Source organism: Mobula hypostoma, chromosome X1 (genome assembly GCF_963921235.1).
Source record: "Mobula hypostoma chromosome X1, sMobHyp1.1, whole genome shotgun sequence".
NCBI classification, from domain to species: domain Eukaryota; kingdom Metazoa; phylum Chordata; class Chondrichthyes; order Myliobatiformes; family Myliobatidae; genus Mobula; species Mobula hypostoma.
In genome coordinates, this window is record NC_086128.1 from 18,230,751 (window position 1) to 18,255,599 (window position 24,849).

General features: G+C 43.4%; 1 protein-coding gene across 1 annotated transcript in view; it reads right to left on the reverse strand.

The window, feature by feature from the left end:
• Window positions 1-24,849, reverse strand: part of LOC134340380 (sodium channel protein type 8 subunit alpha-like) — a 257,867-nt gene that overhangs the window by 83,065 nt on the left and 149,953 nt on the right. Inside the window, exon 14 of the mRNA XM_063037560.1 lies at window positions 4,091-4,223. Within this exon, the coding sequence (XP_062893630.1) occupies window positions 4,091-4,223 (133 nt within the window). The remainder of the gene's footprint in view (window positions 1-4,090; window positions 4,224-24,849) is intronic.

Here is a 24,849-nt window from a genome sequence, read left to right on the forward strand (position 1 = left end):
CTTATCAATCACCCCTGCTGTGGACCACTTCTGGAGGTCCAAGATATCGACTTCTACAAAGAAGGGATCCGTATGCTCCACGACCGCTGGACTAAGTGTGTAAATGTAGGAAAAATGAATGTGCTAGGTTTTCTAAAATTGACTCCTTCTACCTTAGGCCCTTGTACTGAGAACACAGATTAGAAAGAGTCTTTAAAAGTGAGTGTGGAGGTCGTAGGATCAGAGTAGTGGTGAGTGAAGTTATCCTTGAACCTGGTGATGTGGGACCTCAGGCCTCTGCTGTGCCTCCTGCCCAATGATAGTAGCAAGAAGAGAACACGAACTGAATGGTGGGGGTCTTTGATGGATGCTGCTTTCCTGTGGCAGTGCTCCATGGAAATGTACTCAATGGTGGGGAGGACTTTATCTGCAGCCTTTTCTGTTCTTGAGCATCGGTGTTTCCACACCAGGCCACGATGCAACCGGTCAGGATATGCTCCACTGTGCATTTATAGAAGTTTGCTAAAGTTTTTGGTGACGTGCTGAATCTATGCTAACTTCTAAGAAAGCAGAGGTGCTGTCATGTTTTCTTTGCAATGACACTCAAGAGCTGGTCCCAGGACAGATCCTCTGGTATGTTAACGCCAAGGAATTTAAACCCACTGACCCCCTCCACTTCCAATTCCCTAATAAGGACTGGTTAATGGACCTCTGACTACTTTTTCCTGTAGTCGATAATCAGATCTTTAGTTTTGTGGATACTGAGTGAAATGCTGTGGAGGCGTCACTAAATCAGATTTTTGATCTCCCTCCTATATGCTGATTCACCGCCACTTTTGATTCAGCTAATAACAGCAAACTCAAATACGACATTAGAGATGTACTTAGCCACACAATCATAGGTGCAAAGCAAGTAGAGCAGGGAGCTAAGCACAAAGCCCTGTGGTGCACCTTTGCTGATGGAGATCATGGAGGAGGTGTTGCCAATCTGAACTATCTGAAAGGTTGAATAGGTTAGGACTTTATTCCCTGGAGCGTAGAAGAATGAGTGGAGATTTGATAGAGGTATATAAAATTATGGTGGGTATAGATAGAGTGAATGCAAGCAGGCTTTTTCCACTGAGGGAAGGGGAGAAAAAAACCAGAGGACATGGGTTAAGGGTGGGGAAAAGTTTAAAGGGAACATTAGCGGGGGGGGGGCTTCTTCACACAGAGAGTGGTGGGAGTATGGAATGAGCTGCCAGACGAGGTGGTAAATGCGGGTTCTTTTTTAACATTTAAGAATAAATTGGACAGATACATGGATGGGAGGTGTATGGAGGGATATGGTCCGTGTGCAGGTCAGTGGGACGAGGCAGAAAATGGTTCAGCACAGCCAAGAAGGGCCAAAGGGCCTGTTTCTGTGCTGTAGTTTCTATGGTTCTATGGTTCTAACTGAGGTCTGCAAGTGAGGAAATCAAGGATCCCAATGTACAGGGAGGTACCAAGGCCCAAGTCTCGGAGCTTAGTGATAAATTTTGAGGGGATGATAGCGTTGAATGCTGAGCTGCAATCAATGAAGAACATCCTGATATATGCACTTTCACTGTCCAGGTGTTTCAGAGCTGAGGGAAGAGCCAATAAAACGGTATCTGCTGTTGAGCTGCTGAGACGGTAGGCAAAGTGGAGTGGATCCAATTCACTTTTCAGGCAGAAGTTGACATACTTCATGACCAGCCTCTTGAAGCACTTCATCATAGTGGATGCAAGTGCGACTGGATGATCGTCAGTGAGGTAAGTAGCCACGTTCTTCTTGATTGATGTATGAGTGATGCCTGCTTGAAGCAGGGGGGTACCTCAGACTGCCAAAGTGAGAGGTTGAAGATGTCAGTAAACATTCTATCCAGTTAATGAGCAGAAGTCCTCAGTACTTGCCCAGGTACACCATCTGGGCCAGATGCTTTCCTTTTTCTGAATCAGTACACACCACGGCCCCATCAGGGGTTAACAGAATAGGAGCCACATGGAAATTTTTTTTTTTTTTTTTTTTTTTTTTTTTAAATCATCCTACACGGGCACAAATCATGAAAAGCAATTCATAGGCCAAGGTTTTCTACAATACTGTTTCAGATACTTTGTGTCACTTGGAGTTGTATAAACACATAGTAGAACATTGATTGTGACCAGAGAAATGTGCAGGTCTAACGAACCCAAATTGTAGTCCTGACGGAACGCATATGCATGCATGCTTATGGAATAAAATGGAAGCTCAATGTGGTAAATAGCAGATCAAAATATATTCTGGTAAACAGCAACACAAGTTTAAGGACGTCCCTGGAATGCACGGCCAGGGGTGGTCATGAAGGCAGATACAATAGTGATGCTTAAGAAGTACTTACACAGACACATGCAATATGCAGGGAATGGAGAGATACAGACCATATGCAGGCAGACAGGGTTTCATTTATCAGGACCAGCACAGACATTATGGGCTGAAGGGCCTGTTTCTGTGCTGTACTATTCGATATTCTAAGGCACTTCACAGAAGTGATTATTATCAAACAAAACTTTACATATTCGGACTAGTGATGAGAAAGAAACTTCGTTATGGAGGATAGCTGTAAGTGGAGAATTAAAGGCACTGAGGCAGAAAGACTTGAGGGAATTCCTGAGCTTGCAGACTTGGTAGCCAAAGGTATGGCCACCAATAGTGGAGCAATTAGACCTTGGGACAATCGAGAAATCAAAATTCTCAGCTGGATGGCAAGACGAAGTTGCAGATAGGAAAGGGTAAGGCCATATAAATATTTGGAAGGACGAGAATGCTACAGGCTAATAATTCACTCCACCTTGGACTCTCCATCTGCAAGTTCGCAAATATTCCTCATCTCCCAACAGATAGACCAAAGTAAGATATCAGGCAGACTTTGGTTTACAAGTTATATGTGGGCTTTCCTTGTTAATGAAATATAGTGCACAAGATTAATTGCAAAAATGCTGCATGCTTAATATTATCAAAATAATGCAAGAGAATTATTATTATTCTTGTTACAAGGCAGCATTATTTTAATAAGAGGACTTTTTTGTTTAAATTATTCAATTCAAATGTAGATTTTTAGATCTAATCTAGGATCCTGAAATAGCTCAGAGTCAGACCAGCTAAAAATACTGCAACAAGTCAAAGGGTAGAAATTGCACTATATTGTACCCTAGCCACCTTTATCTATAACCATTGCATTGGCTCCACTAGCTCTTAAAGTTTCTCTCACAATGCATCCATAAAGGTCGAGTCTATTCTGAGGCACTTGTTATTGCTGCTATGATGCTCGCAGTCAGTGTGGGATTTCATTTCAGTGTTAATAAATTGTACTGCCTACAACAGCATGACTAAGATTAGCAACTGTGGGGACTAAGGACAAAAATGAGGATTATTATATTGGACAACAGAAGCAAAGGAAGAATCACCAACTTGAGAAACTGCACTACTTTTGTGTGATGACTTCTTATCAATTAAATGCCTGAACATGTTGAAACTCAAAGCATTCTGGATTTGGTGCATCCACTGTTTTTAATCACAAGCTCACAACTAAAAAATAATGACATTCTCTGCCTTCGTTTCAATTGCTGAAAATAGAACAGGGGATTATATTGGCCTCCCACTACGACCAGCTCACTAGGTGCTATATTCTAATAACAGGTCATCTGGATGTGGATAAAACAATGCCATTACTAGTCTGTTCTAATTCAAGTACTGACACATTGATGTTGTCCTATTAGACATCACCTTACTAGCTCGAAATGATGACAACTCCCTCAGTTCATAGTATCTGTGAGAAAGAACAAGGTAAGGCAGTTGACTTCTGCCTCCAAGAGCAGCCAATGCTGAGTGAATGGCAAACTCACCGTTGATAGTAATTTGATACTGTAAAACTATTATCTTATAAATACTTAGCTCAGAAGTTCAAGCGGCAATTAGAAACAGAAACTGATAAATGGATTCTCTTAAGATGGCACCATTTGCATCGTGAAGCATTGCAGGAACAGCGTGGCACCATTATAATTGAACAGCAGACACATTTTAACCCCCAAAGTTCACCCACCAAGAAATGAAGAAAACATGCATTCTACATACCTTCCAGTGTGTTAGTCAAAACACTTAAAACACTATTCGCTCTATCTTTCCTCCCAAAAGATGCATTCAACTGGTCCATGGAAACCAGGAGGGAGCCAGAAAGTTTCTTTTTGCTTTCTATTTCAGTGGTAGGCTGCAAGCAGTTAAAGTGAAATTAGTAGAGTTTCAAACATTTCTTTTTAAATGATGATAAATGGCAGTGTGCAGCTTGCATGCTTCAACCAGAGATCAGCAGGTGAGGAGAGGACAGGTTTCAAGTTTCAGTTCAGTACAGCAAACAGCAACCACCAAGGAGAGCATCGTTCACTAGCGTGGCTAAGTTTTTCCACCTTGCATTTATGTTCAGCTTTCCATTTTTATAAACAAGTAATTCAAAATATTTTGTTGCAGAGATACTCATAAGTAGTGGCACAACATTTGGCCAGTAATAAAAAGGGGAAAAAAAAGCTACATTCAAAGAAATGACATTATTTCAATTCATGACTTTCAATATTGTTATTAACAAAGTGCATAATACTTCTACTTGATAACTAATTCAATGTATAAACATTTTGAAACCCCCCGATTATGCTTCAACCCTCTTCCCCAAGTATTGTTCAAACCAAAGTCAATCATTACTTTGAGCACTGGTTTCATCAATGTCTTTCCTGCGTCCATTCTTCACTAAACCCAGACCTCAGTCCCATATATTCACCTTCACCAAAAAACCCACACATACACCATTATTCCTGGAATTCAACCTGAATAACCTTGCCCCAGCCTTTAACTCCCTCCTCCTCATGCAGATCTTCTGCCACATATTCCAAAGCTTTCATTATGGATTACTTCACTTACTCTGCTCCACCATCGGAAGGCAGACTGTCATTTTCCACACACTTACCCGCTTTGCAATCTCTCCCAACCTTTCAACTATCTTTTCTACAGAATCTGCCTTTACAAAGGAAATTCACCTGACTAGATGTGCTTACTGTCAATGACAGCGTTTCTCATTTGCTATTTGATGGTCGTTTTACCTTCAATATTGTGAATTAATTTACAAAAAGACAAGGAATGCTTAATGAACCTAAACTGCAACAAACAGTTGGTGAAGAAATTAGACTGAAAATGTATTCCTTTTCTGCCTCTTGCAGAACTCTGATGTGGCATTCATAGCGAACATCAAAGCATCAGTGAGATACAAAAACTTCAGTATGCTTCACCTACTGTTCCAGACACAAAATGGAGACATTTAGTCATCATTTCCTACCCATTTCTGCCTTCCTACCCCACCACCTACACACCTATAGCCAACTTTTATTACTCCCAAAGGTATGGCACTGTGATCAAAGTTTGCTAGAATCAACAAAAGTATAACAGTAGACATTGAGTACTGCACATAGAATGCTGGAGGAACTTGACAGGTCAGGCAGCATCAATGGAGAGGAATAAAGATTCAACATTTCAGACCGAGACCTTTCGTCAGGACTGGAAAGGAAGGAGGAAGAAGCCAGGATAAGGTGGGGAAAGGGGGGGGGGAGAAAGAAGAGGAAGGAATACAAGTTAGGTGACAGGTGAAGGTAGGTGGATGGTTGGAGGGTGGGGGGATGAAATAAGAAGCTGTGAGGTGATAGGTGGCAAAGGGCTGAAGGAGGAGGAATCTGATAGGAGAGAAGAGTGGACCATGGGAGAAAGAGAAAGAGGAGGGGCATCAGAGGGAGATGATAGGTAGGTGAGGAAGAGGGGTAAGACAGAAGCCAGCATGGGGAATGGAAAAGGAGAGTTGGGGGAGAGGAGAGAAATTACCTAAAGTTGGAGGAACTGATATTCATGCCGCCAGGCTGGAAGCTACCCAAATTTTGTGCATTACTGCTGCCAAAATAACTGAGGTGGTAAAAAAAATAGTGAAGGCAGAAAATTGGCCCCTTGTACCGGTTGTGCATTCAATGAGATCATGGCTGATTTCTTTTACATCTCCTATAATCTCTCGATTCTCTTAATATCCAAAAAAATTATTCTGTCTTGATTTACTCAAGGGTGTTTTTTTTTGGCAGTTCTCTGAACCTTCAGCAAGGACTTTGCAAACTCTGCCTTGTGCACTTGATTGGAAATGCATGGTTATCTTTGGAATGTGCTGCAGCAGTGATCGTTTACTTCGATACCACCACCTTCCCAGACAGGCTCTAGCAAAGTTAGGAGCACCATCTGCATCGTGCATTTATTGCTGTCTTTCATAGATACCATGAATTTCCTTCAATTCCTTCCTAATGAATGACCTTCAAAGCACTGTCATAACTTCTGCAGAGCTGCAAGCAGCAAAATGACCCAGCCACCATCTTCGTGACTTGACTAAGCAGCCTTGCTATAACTGTTCAAAGACATGAATGCAGTCAATTTAACCAAGAATTCATGTAGATTGACAGAATTTTGATTCTCAACTTGGAGGTAAGAAGTCTCTTAAGTTACACACATACAATGCTGGAGGAACTCAGCAGGTCAGGCAACATCTATGGAAAGGAATAAAGGCGGTACCTGTGGGATGGTTCACTTCGTTAAAATTTCTCTTTTACTGTCTGACCAGGTATTCTCATCATCTTACATCAAGGGCAATATGATGTACCATTTTATAGTTTTGAGAGTTTGCTCCAATTCACAGGTGGAACATATACTCCATATGAAAGTAAAGTCATTGAAAGGAAATTGAAAATTAGAACTGATGGCGCTCAAAATTTATAACATGACCCATCAGCATGTGAACAGAGGACAGGCAGCTCGTGATTCAGATGGATATTTTCGGTTGCAAACTGGGATATTCTGTCCCTATTGGCTCACTACAATGTGTGTAGCAACTGGCGAGTTGTGAAGGTCTGTCAGCAAGCAGAGACCAGCAGCGGGTGGATGCTTTGTTTAAACACATTCTGAATTCACTCATGTGATTGGGCGATGCTAGTACGGCCAAGAATTGAATAGTTTGCCAGGCTATTCCCAAGGTTACTCCAGAGTTCTGGGTCTGGGGTCATGCACTGGCTGAAGATTACAAAATGGCATGACCTATCCCACTTGATAACTATTTCTGATCCCAGATTTATTTGATTAATTGAATTTCCCAACTGCTATAGGAGAGGGAATGGAATAGGGATTCAAGCCCATGACCCTGGTTATTGCCTCAAGAACATGGCATCTATCTTTGAGGAGTCCCACCATTGGGGTCAAGCTGCTACCATCAGGCAGGAGGTACAGAAACCTCAATTCATACACCACCAGATTCAGGAAGAGTTACTTCCCCTCAACCATTAGGTTCCTGACCAGCCCAAACCCCACGTCAGCTCCCAAACACTATAGCCAACACTTTGCACTACAATTGGCTTGTCTCAGATTTTTGTTTTGTACCAATGCCTACGCTTTGCACAGCTTTTCTCCCTCCAATGTCTTGCGTTTTGTCTGGATCTATGTGCTTGTGATGCTGTTGCAAGTTTTTCATTGTACCTGTACCTCACCGCACTTGTGCACGTGACAATAAATTTACCTGGGACACTAATCCTGTCAGTTAACACACTACTCAAAACACCCAAGTATAATGGGTGTGCAACATGACTAAGGAATCAATTATTCGGAATGATGTACATTCACAATACTTAATTCTGTGTATTTGAGTTATCTTTGTTCAGCTTCATGTTTTTTCTGATGCCATGTGTGTCAGGTATTCACACTGAAATGCAGTATCCCCTGTCATAAGTGGCAACAGATTTGCTAACAGTAAACCTAACTGGAAGAGGAAGATCAACAAGCAAGCTCTGTAGGTTAAGCTTTCGACAGTGTTTCACTGGCCCCCAGCAAATATGCTCATGCTTGTTTCCAGATTGAAACAATTATTGGAAAGTTCCTGCGGTATCCAAGCAAAGTACATCGCAAAGCACGTGAGTAACTATTTAATTGACTGCTTCTTCAGAGCACTTTCTGCCATAGTTCCACAAAAGAGCGATTGAACAGCAGTCCCCCAACACCCCAAATCCAGCACAGAACACAAGCAATATTTTCCAGACGGTCTCCAAAGGAAAGCTGAACGCAGACTGATTCCACCTGTTGGAAGGATAACTGCATATGGCATAGAACAAGCGCTTACATCCAAGTACAATCCTAACTTAAATGTGCCTACTGAAATTATCATTCTGGCCTGGATGTCATGGTGCCCCTCTTAATTCTGACACTTGCATCCACCAGCCTAAGATGGAAGTTTAGGATGAGGAAGGATCTCATTGAAACTCACTGGATACTGAAAGGCCTGGATGTACTGGACACGGAGAAGATACGTCCATTAGTAGGATAGCCCAGGATCCAAGGGCACAACCTTAGAATAAAGGGACATACCTTCAAAACTGAGATGGTGAGTCGAAGGATGGTGAATCTGTGGAATTCATTGCTGGAGAGCTGTGGAGACCAAGACACTGGCGGTATTAAGTGCAGAGCTTGGTAGGCTGTTGATTTGTAAGAGGGTTAGGGGTTATGGGGAAAAGATAGGAGAATGTGATTGAAAAAAAATTAACCATGACTGAATGGTGGAGCAGACATGATGGGCCAAATAGCCTAATTCTGTTCTTACATCTTATGGTACAGACAAAGTGAATGGGTAAAAAGATGGAAAACAGAATAGAGATGGGAGCCGATCAGCTTTATTGATGTGGATGGAGAATTGGTTAGCAGACAGGAAGCAAAGAGTGGGAACAAACGGGACCTTTTCAGAATGGCAGGCGGTGACTAGTGGGGTACCGCAAGGCTCAGTGCTGGGACCCCAGTTGTTTACAATATATATTAATGACTTGGATGAGGGAATTAAATGCAGTATCTCCAAGTTTGCGGATGACACGAAGCTGGGTGGCAGTGTTAGCTATGAGGAGGATGCTAAGAGGATGCAGAGTGACTTGGATAGGTTGGGTGAGTGGGCAAATTCATGGCAGATGCAATTTAATGTGGATAAATGTGAAGTTATCCACTTTGGTGGCAAAAATAGGAAAACAGATTATTATCTGAATGGTGGCCGATTAGGAAAAGGGGAGGTGCAACGAGACCTGGGTGTCATTATACACCAGTCATTGAAAGTGGGCATGCAGGTACAGCAGGCGGTGAAAAAGGCGAATGGTATGCTGGCATTTATAGCGAGAGGATTCGAGTACAGGAGCAGGGAGGTACTACTGCAGTTGTACAAGGCCTTGGTGAGACCACACCTGGAGTATTGTGTGCAGTTTTGGTCCCCTAATCTGAGGAAAGACATCCTTGCCATAGAGGAAGTACAAAGAAGGTTCACCAGATTGATTCTTGGGATGGCAGAACTTTCATATGAAGAAAGACTGGATGAACTGGGCTTGTACTCGTTGGAATTTAGAAGATTGAGGGGGGATCTGAGTGAAACGTATAAAATCCTAAAGGGATTGGACAGGCTAGATGCAGGAAGATTGTTCCCGATGTTGGGGAAGTCCAGAACAGGGGGTCACAGTTTGAGGATAAAGGGGAAGCCTTTTAGGGCCGAGATTAGGAAAAACTTCTTCACACAGAGAGTGGTGAATCTGTGGAATTCTCTGCCACAGGAAACAGTTGAGGCCAGTTCATTGGCTATATTTAAGAGGGAGTTAGGATATGGCCCTTGTGGCTATGGGGATCAGGGGGTATGGAGGGAAGGCTGGGGCGGGGTTCTGAGTTGGATGATCAGCCATGATCATAATAAATGGCGGTGCAAGCTCGAAGGGCCGAATGGCCTACTCCTGCACCTATTTTCTATGTTTCTATGTTTTTTAAAAAGGAAGAAATCAAGAATATTACAATAGCGCAAGGCTATTAAACACTGGTGTGCAGAGGAATCTGGTTACATTTGTACATGAGACACAAAATTAGTATGCAGGTAGATCAAATTATGAAGACAAATGGAGTGTTGCCAGCTAGATTGAATACAGGACTTGGGGACTGTATGCAGTTGTGATTATCTTAACTGTCAAATTGAAGGCTTAATTTTGAGGTAAAAACTAACTGGATTAATTCTTGCCATGAGGGGCTTGACTTACAAGGAAAGATTGAGCAATAAAACCCCTATATTCTCAAGAGTTTAAGAATTAGATGGTAATAATAAGAGATAGATGCTGTTCAGATGCTTTTCCTGGTGAGTGAATAAGAAACAGGGCTAATTGTCTTGACCATCCAGGACTGAGATGAGGGGGAGCTTATTTTCCAAGGATTGCAAGCATTTGGAATTATTCCATCCCAGAAAGCCAAGAAGGCCAAGATGCATTTTTGGACTACTGGCAAAAATCGAGGATCGTAGAGTAAGGTGGGGAGGTGCGGGCAAGGTCAATGATCAATCGGCTGTAAGGTTATGCAACAACAGAATAGGGACATGGAATAATACAGCATGGAGATAGGTCCTTCAGTCTAACTCGTCCATGCTAACCTTAAGTTCATACAATCATTAAAATCCTCTCTGTGGACTCTGTCTATACTTCCTGCCACAAAGCAACCAGCATGATCAAAGATGCTGGACACTCTTCTCTGCTCTCCCATCTGGCAGAATCAAGATGATTCAAGCTGGTGCTGGCAACACGGAGACATATGACAAGCTGCACACAAATCTTCGAGATATACCTCTTCTGAACTATTATCACTGCAATCTGCAGTCTGTTTTTTTCCTTAAAGTAACAAACTTTTAAACTGGCTTAACAACCTCATGATTCAGTGGATTTAACTCTCAGGAATGCAGGCATGTCACTATTAAGTGGATGAAGGTACATCGCCACAGCTGTAGGAGAGGGAGGAGAGGAGGGCTGCAAACCAGGGTATGAAACTTCTACCCTGCATTTTGTTAGCAAATGTACAGTCACTGGAGAACAAGATTGAGTAACTGAGGGCAAGACTGCTGCCGTGGAGGGAAATGAGGGATTAATGCTTTCTGTGTTTCACAAAGACACGGCTAACTCAAGACACATTGGATGCATCAGTAAGACCCGCTGGCTTCTCGATACACAGGATGGACCGGACTACTAATTCAGAGAAGGCAAAAGGTGGGGGTTTGTGTTTCGTGATAAATTGTTTGCGGTGCTCGGAGAAGGTGGTCTTGTCGCACTCTTGTTCCCCTGACCTGAAACATCTAACGATTAGGTACCGACCATTCTACACACCAAAAAAGTTCTCCTCTGTGATCCTGACCACAGTTTACATATCACCAAAGACTGATATTAAGGAAGCACTCGAGGTTCTGAGTGCCACCAACAGCAAACAAGAAACAGCCTATCCCAACACCTTTCAAATCATCGTCGGGGACGTCAATTAGGCTTGTTTGAAGAAATCACTGCCCCATTATCATCATCACCTGTAGCACCAGGGTTCCAACACACTCGACCACTGATATACTACTGCAAGGAATGCCTGCTGTTCAACCCCTAGACCGCATTTTGGGGAACCTGATCACTTGGCTGTGCTCCTCCTACCTGCATACAGGCAGAAGCTAAAGAGCAAGCTTCCAGAGATGAGGACAATGAAGAGTTTGTTCTGGAGCAAAGGAGCGACTACAAGATTGCTTCGAGTCAGTGGACTGGGCCGTGTTCAAGGACTCAGAGGATCTGACCGACTAGGCCATGGACGTCACAAGCTTTATAAAGACAGTTGTAGACAAGTGTGTCCCCACAAAATCATTCAGAGGTTTCCCCAACCAGGAGCTCTGGATGAACCACGAGATTCACAATCTGCTGAGGGCCAGGTCAGTGGCGTTCAGGTTTGGCAACGAAATAAGATACACAAGGTTCAGGTACGGTCTCCGGAAAGCCATATCATGTGCGAAGTGGCAATCCTGGACCAAACTTCAATTACTGAATGATGCTCTGCAGCTGTGGTAGAGCTTGAATGCTATCACCTCCTACAAAGTGAAACCAAGCAACATAGGGTGGCCTAGAAGGGGCACCTGGCCAACTACTAAAGATCTGTGCTGATCAACTGATTGGAGTGTTCACTAATATCGTTACCCTCTTGCTTCACAGGTCTTCAAACAGGTTTCAATTAAACCAGTGGTAAAGAAGAAGAATCTGGTAACCTTCCTCAATGACTATCGTCCAGTAACACTCACGCCCACTGTGAAGTGTTTTGAAAGGTTGGTGATGAAACATGTCAACTCCTGCCTAACAGGCAACTTGGATCTGCTCGAATTTGCCTACCAGCACAACAGGTCAACAGCAGACGCCATCTCATTGGCTCTTCACTCAACCCTGGAACATCTGGACAGTGAAGATGCATACATCAGGATGCTTTTCATGGATTACAGCTTGGAATTCAATACCATCATCCCCTCAGGACTAATCAATAAGCTTCAAGACCTTGGCCTCAAAATCACCTTGTGCAATTGGATTTTGATTTCCTTAGTTGCAGATCCCATTCAGTTCGTATTGGCAACAACATCTCCTCCACGATCTGCATCAGAACAGGTGCACCACAAGGCCCTCTACTCCAGTCGCTTTATACTTGTGACAGTGTGGTTAAGCACAGCTCCAATGACATATTTGTTTGCTGACGACACCACTGTCATCGGCCGAATCAAAGGTGGTGACGAATCAGCATGTAGGAGGGAGGCTGACAATCTGGCTGAGTGGTGCACAGCAATAACCTCTCACTCAATATCAGCAAGACCAAGGAACTGATTATTGATTTCAGGAGGAGGAAATTGGAGGTCCATGAGCCAGTCCTCAATGGAGGTGGAGAGGGCCAACAACATTAAATTCCTCAGTGTTATTATTTCAGCGGATCTGTTCTGGGTCCAGCACACAAGTGCCATTCAGAAGGCGGTACAGCAGTGCCTCTACATTCTCAGAGGTTTGCAAAGACTCGCCATGTCATCCAAAACTTTGACCAAATTCTATAGATGTGCAGTGGAGAGTATACTAACTTATTGCATCACAGCCTGGTATGGAAACACCAATGCCCTTGAATGGAAAAGCCTACAAGAGCGCCCCCCCCACCCCATTGAGCACATCTATATGGAACGCTGTTGCAAGAAAGCATCATCCATCATCAAGGACGCCCACCATCCAAGGCCATGCTCTCTTCTCGCTGCTGGAGGTGGTACAGGAGCTTCAGGACTCACAATGCCAGGTTCAGGAACAGTTATTACCCCTCAACCATTTGGCCCTTGAACCAGAGAGGATAACTTCACTCACTCCATCACTGAACTGTTCCTAAAACCCCTACGAACTCACTTTCAAGGACTCTTCATCTCATGTTCTTGACATTTATTGCTTACATATTTACACACTATCGTTACTTTCTTTTAGTATTTGCACAATTTGCTGTCTTTTGCATAATGACTGTCTATCTGTCCTGTTGGGTGTGGTCTTTCATTGATCCTATCATGTTTCCCGTATTTACTGTGAATGCCTGTAAGAAAATGAATCTCAGAGTTGTGTATGATGACATAAATGTACTTTGATAATAAATTTATTTTGTACTTTTGTAGAAGATGCAAAAGCCTGAAAACGTACTACCAGGCTCTGGGACAGCTTCCATCCTGCTGTTATCAGCTCTTGAAGGGACCACTTATACAACGAGATGGACCCTTGGCCTCAAAATCTGCATTATGATCTTGCATTTCATCATTTACCTGCACTGTACTTTTTCAGGAGATTTTACACTTTATTCTGCACTTTTTTTTAAAAACCACATTCCAATTCAATGCACTGTGTAATGATTTGATCCATTTAAACAGTATGCAAGATAAGCTTTTCACTGACCTTGGTACGTGTGACAACAAAAAATCAAATCCAAAAAAAAATGTCACCTAGGGCAGACGTTTCAATAATCTTCACCTGGGAATATCCTCCACTACTTCCACCATCTCCTTTGCCTTCTACATGCATCATACAGTATTCTGGAGAAGTTTTATCAGAGAAATTGGGTAGTTTCTCATTATTTGCCTGAATCATACGCTAGTTTGATTCGCCATAATAACTTTGGGATTGAATAGCCAGATTTTAGCATTGGGTCTCCACGTAATTTTCTCTTACATTCAATCATGATCTGTATTATTATTAATCCCCTATACAATTTTTGTTCCTCTTCCTTGGAGTCAGAGAATGTCATGAAACAATACAGAACAGAAACAGTCCAACCTCTCCATGCTAACCTCAAGTTCATGCAAGTGATCTCACAGGCCGTAGACGAGACTGAACTTCTGCAGTCCTCACACATGCAATGTGAATAACAGTGGACCATCTCACAGCTAACAGGCGGAGAAGGCTCCAAGAACATCCCTGTCCTCCTCAACTGTAGCGCCCAGTGTGCAAGTGCTGGATATGGGGCTCCATTCTTCACAACTACTATATATCTAGCTAGCAATACCTCAGCTCTCGCCTGGGGGTCACACTGTGATACAAAGCTGGTCCTCAGTCAACTTGATTCACTCCATGTATCAAGAAACAGCAAAGGCCCCGGTTCCAGACAATGAATTCATTGCCAGTTCTGAAGACATGGGCTTCACAAACCATCCCATTGCAATTTTCACACCTAGATCTACCAGAGAACGTGGAATGTCTGAGTCCAACAGGTAAGTGTTGCAGCTCTATAAAATTCTGGTTAGACCACACTTGGAATATTTTGTTCAGTTCTGGTCACCTCATTACAGGAAGGCTTTAGATGTGCTAGAGAGGGTGCAAAGGAGATTTACCAGGATGCTGTCTGGATTAGAGAACATGTCTTATGAGGATTGAGCAAGTTAGGGCTTTTCTCTCTGGAGTGCAGGAGGATGAGAGGTGACTTGATAGAGGTGGATAACATAATATGAGGCATAGATCGAGTGGAGAGCCAAAGACTTTTCCTCAGGGCGGAAGTGAATAATACGAGGTGGCATAATTTTAAGGTGGTTGGAGGAAAGAGAGGGAATGGCAGAGATGAGCTTTCATCTTTTTTAAAATGGTGGGTACATGGAAAGCCCTGCCAGGGTTGGTACTGGAGAAAGGTATATAAGGGACATCAAAGAAACTCTCAGATAGGCATATGGATGATAGAAGAATGGTAGGCTATGTCAGAAGGAAGGATTAGAATGATCTTAGAATAGTTTAAAAGCTAGGCACAACATCATGGGCTGAATGGCTTGTATCGTGCTGCAGTATTCTATGTACTAGGTTCTAAACAGCCCAGGGATGTCTTGTTCACAAAATGCTGGATAAATCCAACCCAGCTAATTTCTGCCAGTCCACTCTCAAAGTGATGAAAGACATCATCAAGATAGGTATCGAGCCATACTTGTACAGGAAGAACTTATTCACAGAAACACAGTTTGGGTTTCACAGCCTCAGAATTCACAGCTTTGAATTTTATGAATGGGCCAAAGAGCAGAATTCCAGAGTGGGATGAGGCTTGAGTGACTGCCTGCAATGTCAAGTGTTACATCAAGGAAGTAATGAGTATCCAGTGAAAAGCACTCCTATGGCTGGAGTCTTACTTTACACAGAGGAGGATGGTTGCAGCTGGCAAAGATCAATCCCAGCCTCAACAGGCATTAGCCATCTCGGATTGAAATAAGGAGGCACATCAGATAGTGAGGTGCTTATGGGTTGGTTCATTGTCCCTTCAGAAATCTGATGCAGAGGGCAAGAAGCTATTCTTAAAACAAGGAATAAGCTGGAAAAGGGTACTGATCACATACTATTTGGTACCATTCATAATTCTTTGACTCAAGCTTTCATCCAGTAAGACATACTGGCACAGGCTGATAGGTGGCAAGTAACATTCACACAAAGTGTCAGACAAGTACCAACACCAAAAGAAGGACTAACCACCTACCCTTGATATTCAATGGCAATACCATCATCAAATCTCCCCATCACCCCTTTCATTAACACTGTGGGGGTCACAAATAGCCAAGAACTCAATTGGATCACCCAAATGAATAATATACAGACAAGTTCACAGGCTTGATGTCCAACTGCAAGTGGCTCATCTCCCAACAAAAAAGCATTTCCATCAGCGACAAGTTGCACGATAGGAATGGGGTGGCGTATTAACTGCTTACTTAGAAGAGGGCAGCTGCAACAATACTAAAGCAGTTGGCACCATCCACAACAATCTCTGCCATGGACAATGCCAAGCCCAGCTGTGAATGAAGGGAGGTTGGGCATGGGGTTAGAAACCCCACCCATTAAGGTCCCGGAGCCACAGAAATGCCAACAGAAGCTCCAAAGATCTCATCCATGGGAGAAGAAGGACGTTCACCCAAGATGAGCTACACCTGAGGACAATTTAATGAGACTGGCTCAGGACAGGGGACTCTGGCAAGCTGCCCCAGTAGGGGTTACAGGCTTAAGATGATGAGGACCATCCACAACAGAGCAGCCTAGGATACCTGGTGTGCTATACGGAACATCCATTCCCTCCATCAACAGCACAATGGCTGCAATGTGCAACGTTTGCAAAGAGCACAACAGGTACTTGTCAATGATGCAGTCTCTCTCAAGCCCACAAACTCTACCACCAAGGAATCAAAGGTTACAGATGCATGGGGAAAGCATTCACCACCTGCCAGATTCTCTTTCAAGTCACTCTCCATCCCAAGTTCAAAATCCATCTCCGTTCCTTCATTGTCATTGGGTCTAAATCCTGAAAATGTGTCCTTAACAGCAACACCTGTGCACCTTCACCAGATGGGTTCAAAGCAGTGACTGATTACCACCTTTTCAAGGGCACTTGGGGACAGACCATAAACACTGGCTTCACCAGCAATGCAGAGATGCTGAAAGTGAATAAATAAATAAAACTCACTCAGTACCACACTGCTTGAAATTGACACCAACATGGATACTGCTATAGATTTTATAGTCTTCGAGTATAATTCACCAACTCCAGACAGAACATACCCAGGCACGTCAAAATGTTCACCTTGTGACTTGAGTTGAAAGAGTCCTGAGTCAGGAAGAAATCAGTCCTCACTGCACTTCTGACAGATGACAAATATTTGAAACTTGAGTTTTGTCTATAAAAGTCTCCAAGAAATATAAGCAAGTGGCTTCTGACGACAACGCGCTTAAATGCCCTGGCATCAACTTGCTTTGATTAAATTTGTACACCTCGACAGACATGCTGCACATTTTCATTATTTTCTGCTTTGTCAGTAATTCAAGAAATTAGTTTCATCTTACCGAATTCCTCACAAATAAACCTTATACATAGCACATCATCAATTGAGACCAAGTTTCATGCACATGGTTAATTAAAATATTATTAGATGACTAAGACAAGTACGAGATGATAGAGGCACAGATTGAGTGGACAGCCAGAGAGAATTTTCTCCAAGGCGGAAATGTCTGATACAAGGGGGCATAATTTTAAGGTAATTGGAGGAAAGTATATGCGGGTGGGTGAAATGCCTTGCCAGGGGTGGTGGTAGAGGCAGAATATTAATGGCATTGAAGAAACCCTTAGATATGCACGGAGATGATAGAAAAATGGAATGTCATGTAGGAGGGAAGGACAAGATTGACCTAACAGTAGGTTAAAAGGCCGGCCCAACATTGTGGGCCGAAAGGCCTATTCTGCACTACAATGTTAAGGCATTGGAATGATCTTTTAATAGTTTCCTCCTCTAACACACATTAGCCCTTTTACTTTCACGAAAATAATCTGGCATTGCACATGACTGCGCTGGCACAGTTGCACCCTGAGCTGCCCTTTAAATCTCCTCTTTTCAAACGAGTCAGCCTAACTGCAGCTGTATTTAAATGGCAGTGATGCTGCATTTAACTGCTTACAAGTTTAATTTTCCTCTGTTGCTTTGAATTTGCTGCAGGGTTTGGCTCTTGGAAATATTGCTCATGTGAAATTGAAAAATTAATCATTCCTTGGGTAGATGAAGGAAGTAGTTAAGTCTCCCATGTAGTTTCATGCTGCAAAACAGCTCGCTGAAAAGTAAATTAGTGCTAACAGGGACCCGGATAACAACAATGTAATTGGAAGTCACAAATGTACACTACTCCTGCCCTTTGGAGTTTCACAGCAATAAGATATAAACGTTTATATTTAAAAGATATAACAGCTCCTCTACATTGGATAAACCAAACTTAGATCAGGCCAATCAGTAAGGATCACTCTGACCTTCCTGCCACCTTTCTCTTTAAGTCTGACCCCTCTCTCTCTCTCTCTCTCTCTCAACAATTTACAACACTGTTCCAACCAAGACCAATACAAACATATCTCCTCATTACCTTGGCATGTTGCTGCTCTTTTGATTCAATATTAACTTTCTAACCTACTCAAAAGTCAATCTAACCCTTTCCTCTTCCATAACCCTGCATTTTACTATCATCCACGTGTTGAACTAAGCGATTCTTAAATGTCTCCAATGTTTCTGCCTACCACCACCCCTAGCAACATGTTCCACACACCCACCACTCAGTGTAAAAAAAACTTACCTCTGACAACCCACCCCCCCCCCCACCATACTTTCCTCCAATCATTTTAAAATCATGCCCACTTGTATTAGCCATTTCTGCCCTGGGAAAAAGGTGCTGGCAATCCACTTTGTCTCTTATCATTCTGTAAGCCTCTATCAAGTCATCTCACAACCTCCTTCACTCCAAAGAGAAAAGCCCTAGCCAACTCAACCCATCTTCATAAGGCCTGCTTTCTAATCCAGGCCGCATACTGGTAAATCTCCTCTGCACCTTCTATAAATCTTCCACATCCTTCCTATGAGGTGACCAGAACTGAACAGAATATTCTAAACAACACATACCAAAGTTGCTGGTGAACGCAGCAGGCCAGGCAACATCTCTAGGAAGAGGTACAGTCGACGTTTCAGGCCGAGACCCTTCGTCAGGACTAACTGAAAGAAGAGCTAGTAAGAGATTTGAAAGTGGGAGGAGGAGGGGGAGATCTGAAATGATAGGAGAAGACAGGAGGGGGAGGGATGGAGCCAAGAGCTGGTCAGGTGATTGGCAAAGGGGATATGAGAGGATCATAGACAGGAGGCCTAGGGAGAAAGAAAGGGGGAGGGAAACCCAGAGGATGGGCAAGGGGTATAGTCAGAGGGACAGAGGGAGAAAAAGGAGAGAGAGAAAAAGAATGTGTGTATATAAATAAATAACGGATGGGGTACAAGAGGGAGGTGGGGCATTAGCAGAAGTTTGAGAAGTCAATGTTCATGCCATCAGGTTGGAGGCTACCCAGATGGAATACAAGGTGTTGTTCCTCCAACCCTGACTATGCTTCATCTTTATAGTAGAGGAGGCCGTGGATAGACATGTCAGAATGGGAATGAGACGTGGAATTAAAATGTGTGGCCACTGGGAGATCCTGCTTTCTCTGGCGGACAGAGCGTAGGTGTTCAGCGAAACAATCTCCCAGTCTACGTCGGGTCTCGCCAATATATAGAAGGCTGCATCGGGAGCACCGGACGCAGTATATCACCCCAGCTGACTCACAAATGAAGTGTCGCCTCACCTGGAAGGACTGTCTGGGGCCCTGAATGGTGGTGACGGAGGAAGTGTAAGGGCATGTGTAGCACTTGTTCCGCTTATAAGGTAAGTGCTGGGAGGGAGATCGGTGGGGAGGGATGGGGGGGGACGAATGGACAAGGGAGTCGCGTAGGGAGCGATCCCTGCGGAAAGCTGGGGGGGGGGAGGGAAAGATGTACTTCGTGGTGGGGTCCCTTTGGAGGTGGCGGAAGTTGCAGAGAATAATATGTTGGACCCGGAGGCTGATGAGGTGGTAGGTGAGGACAAGGGGAACCCTATTCCTAGTGGGGTGGCGGGAGGATGGAGTGAGAGCAGATGTGTGTGAAATGGGGGAGATATGTTTGAGAGCAGAGCTGATGGTGGAGGAATGGGAATGGGACGTTGAATTATTTCCCTCATTTCATGCACATCTGCTCTTACTCCATCCTCCCGCCACCCCACTAGGAATAGGGTTCCCCTTGTCCTCACCTACCACCCCACCAGCCTCCGGGTCCAACATATAATTCTCCATAACTTCCGCCACCTCCAACAGGATCCCACCACTAAGGACATCTTCCCCCCCCCCCCCCGCCGCTTTCCGCAGGGATCGCTCCCTATGCGACTCCCTTGTCCATTCGTCCCCCCCATCCCTCCCCACTGATCTCCCTCCTGGTACTTATCCTTGTAAGCGGAACAAGTGCTACACGTGCCCTTACACTTCCTCTGTCACCACCATTCAGGGCCCCAGACAGTCCTTCCAGGTGAGGCGACACTTCACCTGTGAGTCGGCTGGGGTGATATACTGCGTCCGGTGCTCCCGATGCAGCCTTCTATATATTGGTGAGACCTGACGCAGACTGGGAGATCGTTTCGCTGAACACCTACGCTCTGTCCGCCAGAGAAAGCAGGATCTCCCAGTGGCCACACATTTTAATTCCACGTCCCATTCCGACATGTCTATCCACGGCCTCCCCTACTGTAAAGATGAAGCCACACTCAGGTTGGAGGAACAACACCTTATATTCCATCTGGGTAGCCTCCAACCTGATGGCATGAACATTGACTTCTCAAACTTCCGCTAATGCTCCACCTCCCCCTCGTACCCCATCCGTTATATATTTATATACTCACATTCTTTCTCTCTCTCTCCTTTTTCTCCCTCTGTCCCCCTCACTATACCCTTTGCTCATCCTCTGGTTTCCCCCCCCCCTCCCTTTTTCTTTCTCCCTGGGCCTCCTGTCCCATGATCCTCTCGTATCCCTTTTGCCAATCACCTGTCCAGCTCTTGGCTCCATCCCTCCCCCTCCTGTCTTCTCCTATCATTTTGGATCTCCCACTCCCCCTCCCACTTTCAAATCTCTTACTAGCTCTTCTTTCAGTTAGTCCTGACGAAGAGTCTCGGCCCGAAACGTCGACTGTACCTCTTCCTAGAGATGCTGCCTGGCCTGCTGCGTTCACCAGCAACTTTGATGTGTGTTGCTTGAATTTCCAGCATCTGCAGAATTCCTCATGTTTGCAAGAATATTCTAAATGTGCTCTAACCAGAGTTTTACAGAGCTGTAACATTACCTCATGGCTCTTGAACTCAATCCCTTGATTAACGAAAGCCAACACACCATATGCCTTCTTAACCACCCAGTCATCTTCCTTTATATAAAATCAGTGAGGACTAACAAGCGCATATCTCCCTCTTGCTCAGTAAGTGCCAAAAAGCACCCGAACCAGCTGGACAACCTTGGTCAATCTACCGCAGATATTTCTGCTCTTGTTACTCCTTCCCTTCTCAGTGGCTCAAAGCATGTCTATTTGCTCACTTTCCCAGTTCTGAAGGATCATCAACCTGAAACCATTTCTTTCTCTCCTCACAGATGTTGCCTGACCCAACAATGTGAACATCCCAACAATTTTACTTCAAATTTCCAGCAATTGCAGCCTTTCTTTTGGCTTTAAAATATACAAACTGATGGTTGTTTGAATAAAATCACATTAACATTTCAAAAGTCACAGCATAAACTGCTTTGAAGAGCAGCGAGTACTGCTGAGTTGCCAAATCTTGCAGCTATTATGAAAAGTGGTGATCCTTTCAAGATCTTACAAGACTCTTAATAAGGTGAAAGGGAGAGTTGGGGCAAAAGACACTGAATTCCATCTCTGCCATATTTCTGATGGTACAGCTAAGGAACAGGAGCTTCATAAAGAGATTTTTCAGGCTATCTGACAAATCCTGAACTCGGCCTCAATTGACAATATTCTATTTTTCCTATGTTTACATGTTTAGATACACCTGGTAAAAATTGATCCACATTATACCCTTTTGCTGGGATGAATTTCAGTTCTCTCAGCCAATCAGCATCTTGTGTAGAGGTACTATCATATCAATAATAGTGGCTAACTGCCTCACACAGCAAATCAGAAGCCTAACTGACATTCCAGGATGCCCACTGGCAATTAGAACATGACAAGTTATACAGTATATTCTATTACTTCCTTGTAGACTGAAAACCAAAATTGTAGATGCAAGGGTGATACACCCCATATGTTGACAGAAACTTCTCAGTAATCATGCTGGGGTTCAATTATGAGAATCAGGCCTGATTTGCTATTTTAGCCTGAGCTGGACAACAATGATGGATTCCCCATGAGGCAAAGTCATGAGGTAAAGCAGGGAGAAATACATTATTTTAACCTGCACCATAAAAATGTTGCAATTGTTTCAATTTTTTGACACTGGCTTTCATAACATGCTTTAAGATCTCATTGTCAATCTTTTATGTATTCATTTCACCCCAGTCCAACTGCTCCATCCAGTTTTCCACCTGTTATGTGCCTCGAGTCACTGCTTTGGAAATTAGACATGCAACACAGCCAGACATTTTATCCTTAGGAAATTACAGAATTCCAGACAAGAATATCCAGGCATACAGTACATTTCCCACTTAACTTCCAAAATGTCTTGGTCAACGTGTATTACTCAATAAAAATACACATTGCTTTACTGTGATAGAGAATCTTCTGGAAAATGGTTCTAGATTGGGAATTGGCAAGCAAGTGATCTGATGGGACAAGACTGGGAATAGCACCTGCTATTTTGCTACTTATGTTTAAATATACTGTAAGTGACCAAGTTATAGGAAGAGCCTGCATTTTCCAACGGTGTTTATGCTAAGGATATAGATCCTCTGCAAGACAAGTTGGGGTGTAATGCACCCAAATGTGACCAAGTGTGCTGCATTTAGAATTATTTAATTGAACACCAAGCACCCATGATCTTGTCATTATTTAGAATATTACACACCATTTTGGCTCTCAGAGACGTTGGGAAAATTAAAGGAGGCCAAACATAATATCAGTTTGAAATTCAGTTCACAACTCAGGAAACCTTAGAAAGGATTTTCTTTTAAAAATTTGTAGACCTCAGGTGGTTTCATATGGTATAAAGGGCTTCAATACAATCCTCGAGAAGCACTTTCAGCTGGACAATTGGGGAAAGGCCATCCAAAGAATTGAAACAAAAGCACTGTTCAGACTTCCTGCAGGTTAAAGTAATGCATTTCTCCCTGCTTTTGCCTGGCAGGGAATCCATTATTATCCATACATAAGCCTTGGAACACAACAGGTGGCTTAAACTTTATCTGTTCTATCCCCAGAGGATAGTGATTGGGGAACCAACAGAATGCAACTAAAAACACAATAAGGGGAGAAAAGACAAAATATGAAGTTAAGCTAGCCAATAACATAAAAGATGGTAACAAGTTTTTTTCCAGATATGCTGCCTGGGTTTCATCTCCTAAGTTACAGAGAAAGGTTGAATAAGTTAGGTCTTTACTCTTTGGAGCGTAGAAGGTTGAGGGGGGACTTGATAGAGGTGTTTAAAATTACGAGGGAGATTGATAGAGTTGACATGGATAGGCTTTTTCCATTGAGAGTGGGGAAGATTAAAACAAGAAGGACATGAGTTGAGAATTAAAGGACAAAAGTTTAGGGGTAACATGGGGGGGGGGGACTTCTTTACTCAGAGAGTGGTAGCTGTGTGGAATGAGCTTCCAGCAGAAGTGGTTGAGGCAGGTTCGATGTTGTTGTTTAAAGTTAAATTGGATAGCTATATGGACAGGAAAGGAATGGAAGGTTATGGGCTGAGTGCAGGTCAGTGGGACTAGGAGAGAGTAAGAGTTCGGCACGGACTAGAAGGGCCGAGATGGCCTGTTTCCATGCTGTAATTGTTATATGGTTATATATGAAGAGACAAAAGTGGACCTCAGACCATTGGAAAATGATACTGGGGAGGTACTAATGGGGGACAAAAGGTGGTGGAAGAACTGATTAAGTATTTGGCATCAGTCTTCACTCTGGAAGACAGCAGTATGCCAGAGATTTGAGTGTGTCAAGGGCAGTAGTCAGTTTAGTAGTTATTACTGGTAAGTCACCAAGACCAAATGGACTACAGAGTTCTGAAAGAGCTAGCTGAAGAGATTGTGGAGGCATTAGTAATGATTTTTCCAAGAACTACTAGATTCTGGAACGGTTCCAGAGGACTGGAAAATCACAAATGTCACTCCACTCTTTAAGGGAGGGAGGCAAAGGACAGGAAATTATGGGCCAATTAGCCCAACTACAGTGGTTGTCAAGATATTATATATCATTAAGGATGAAATTGAGACTTTGGGGTACTTGGAGGCACACAATAAAATAGGTGCAAGTCAACATGGCTTCCTTAATGGGAAATCTGTTGGAATTCTCTGAGAAAATAACCGGCAGGATAGACAAAGGAGAGACAGTGGATATTGTTTTACTAGGATTTTCAGAAGGCCTTTAACAAGGTCTTCACTTGAGACTGCTAAACAGGATAAAAGTCCATGGGATTAGAGGAAAGATACTAGCATTGACAGAAGATTGGTTGAATGGCAGGAGGCAGAGTGGGAATAAAGTGGGCCTTTTCTGGTTGACCAGTGGTGTTTCACAGGGGATGGTGTTGGGTCCGCTGCTTTTCATGTTAAATATTAATGATCTAGATGATGAATTGATTGGTTTGTGGCCAAATTTGCATACGATATAAAGAAGTGCAGGTATTTTTGTGGAAGCAGAGAGGAATCTGCAGACGGACTTAGACAGATTAGGAGAATGGGCAAAGAAGTGGCAGCTGGAATGCGATGTAATGAACTGTATGGTCATGCACTTTGGAAGAAGAAATAAAAATGCAGACTATTTTCTAAATGGGGAGCAAAAATCAGAAATTGGAGGTGCAAAGGGACTCGGGAGCCCTAAAAGTTAACTTGTAGATTAAGTCGATGTTAAGGAAGGCAAATGCCATGTTAGCATTCTTTTCCAGAACAGTAA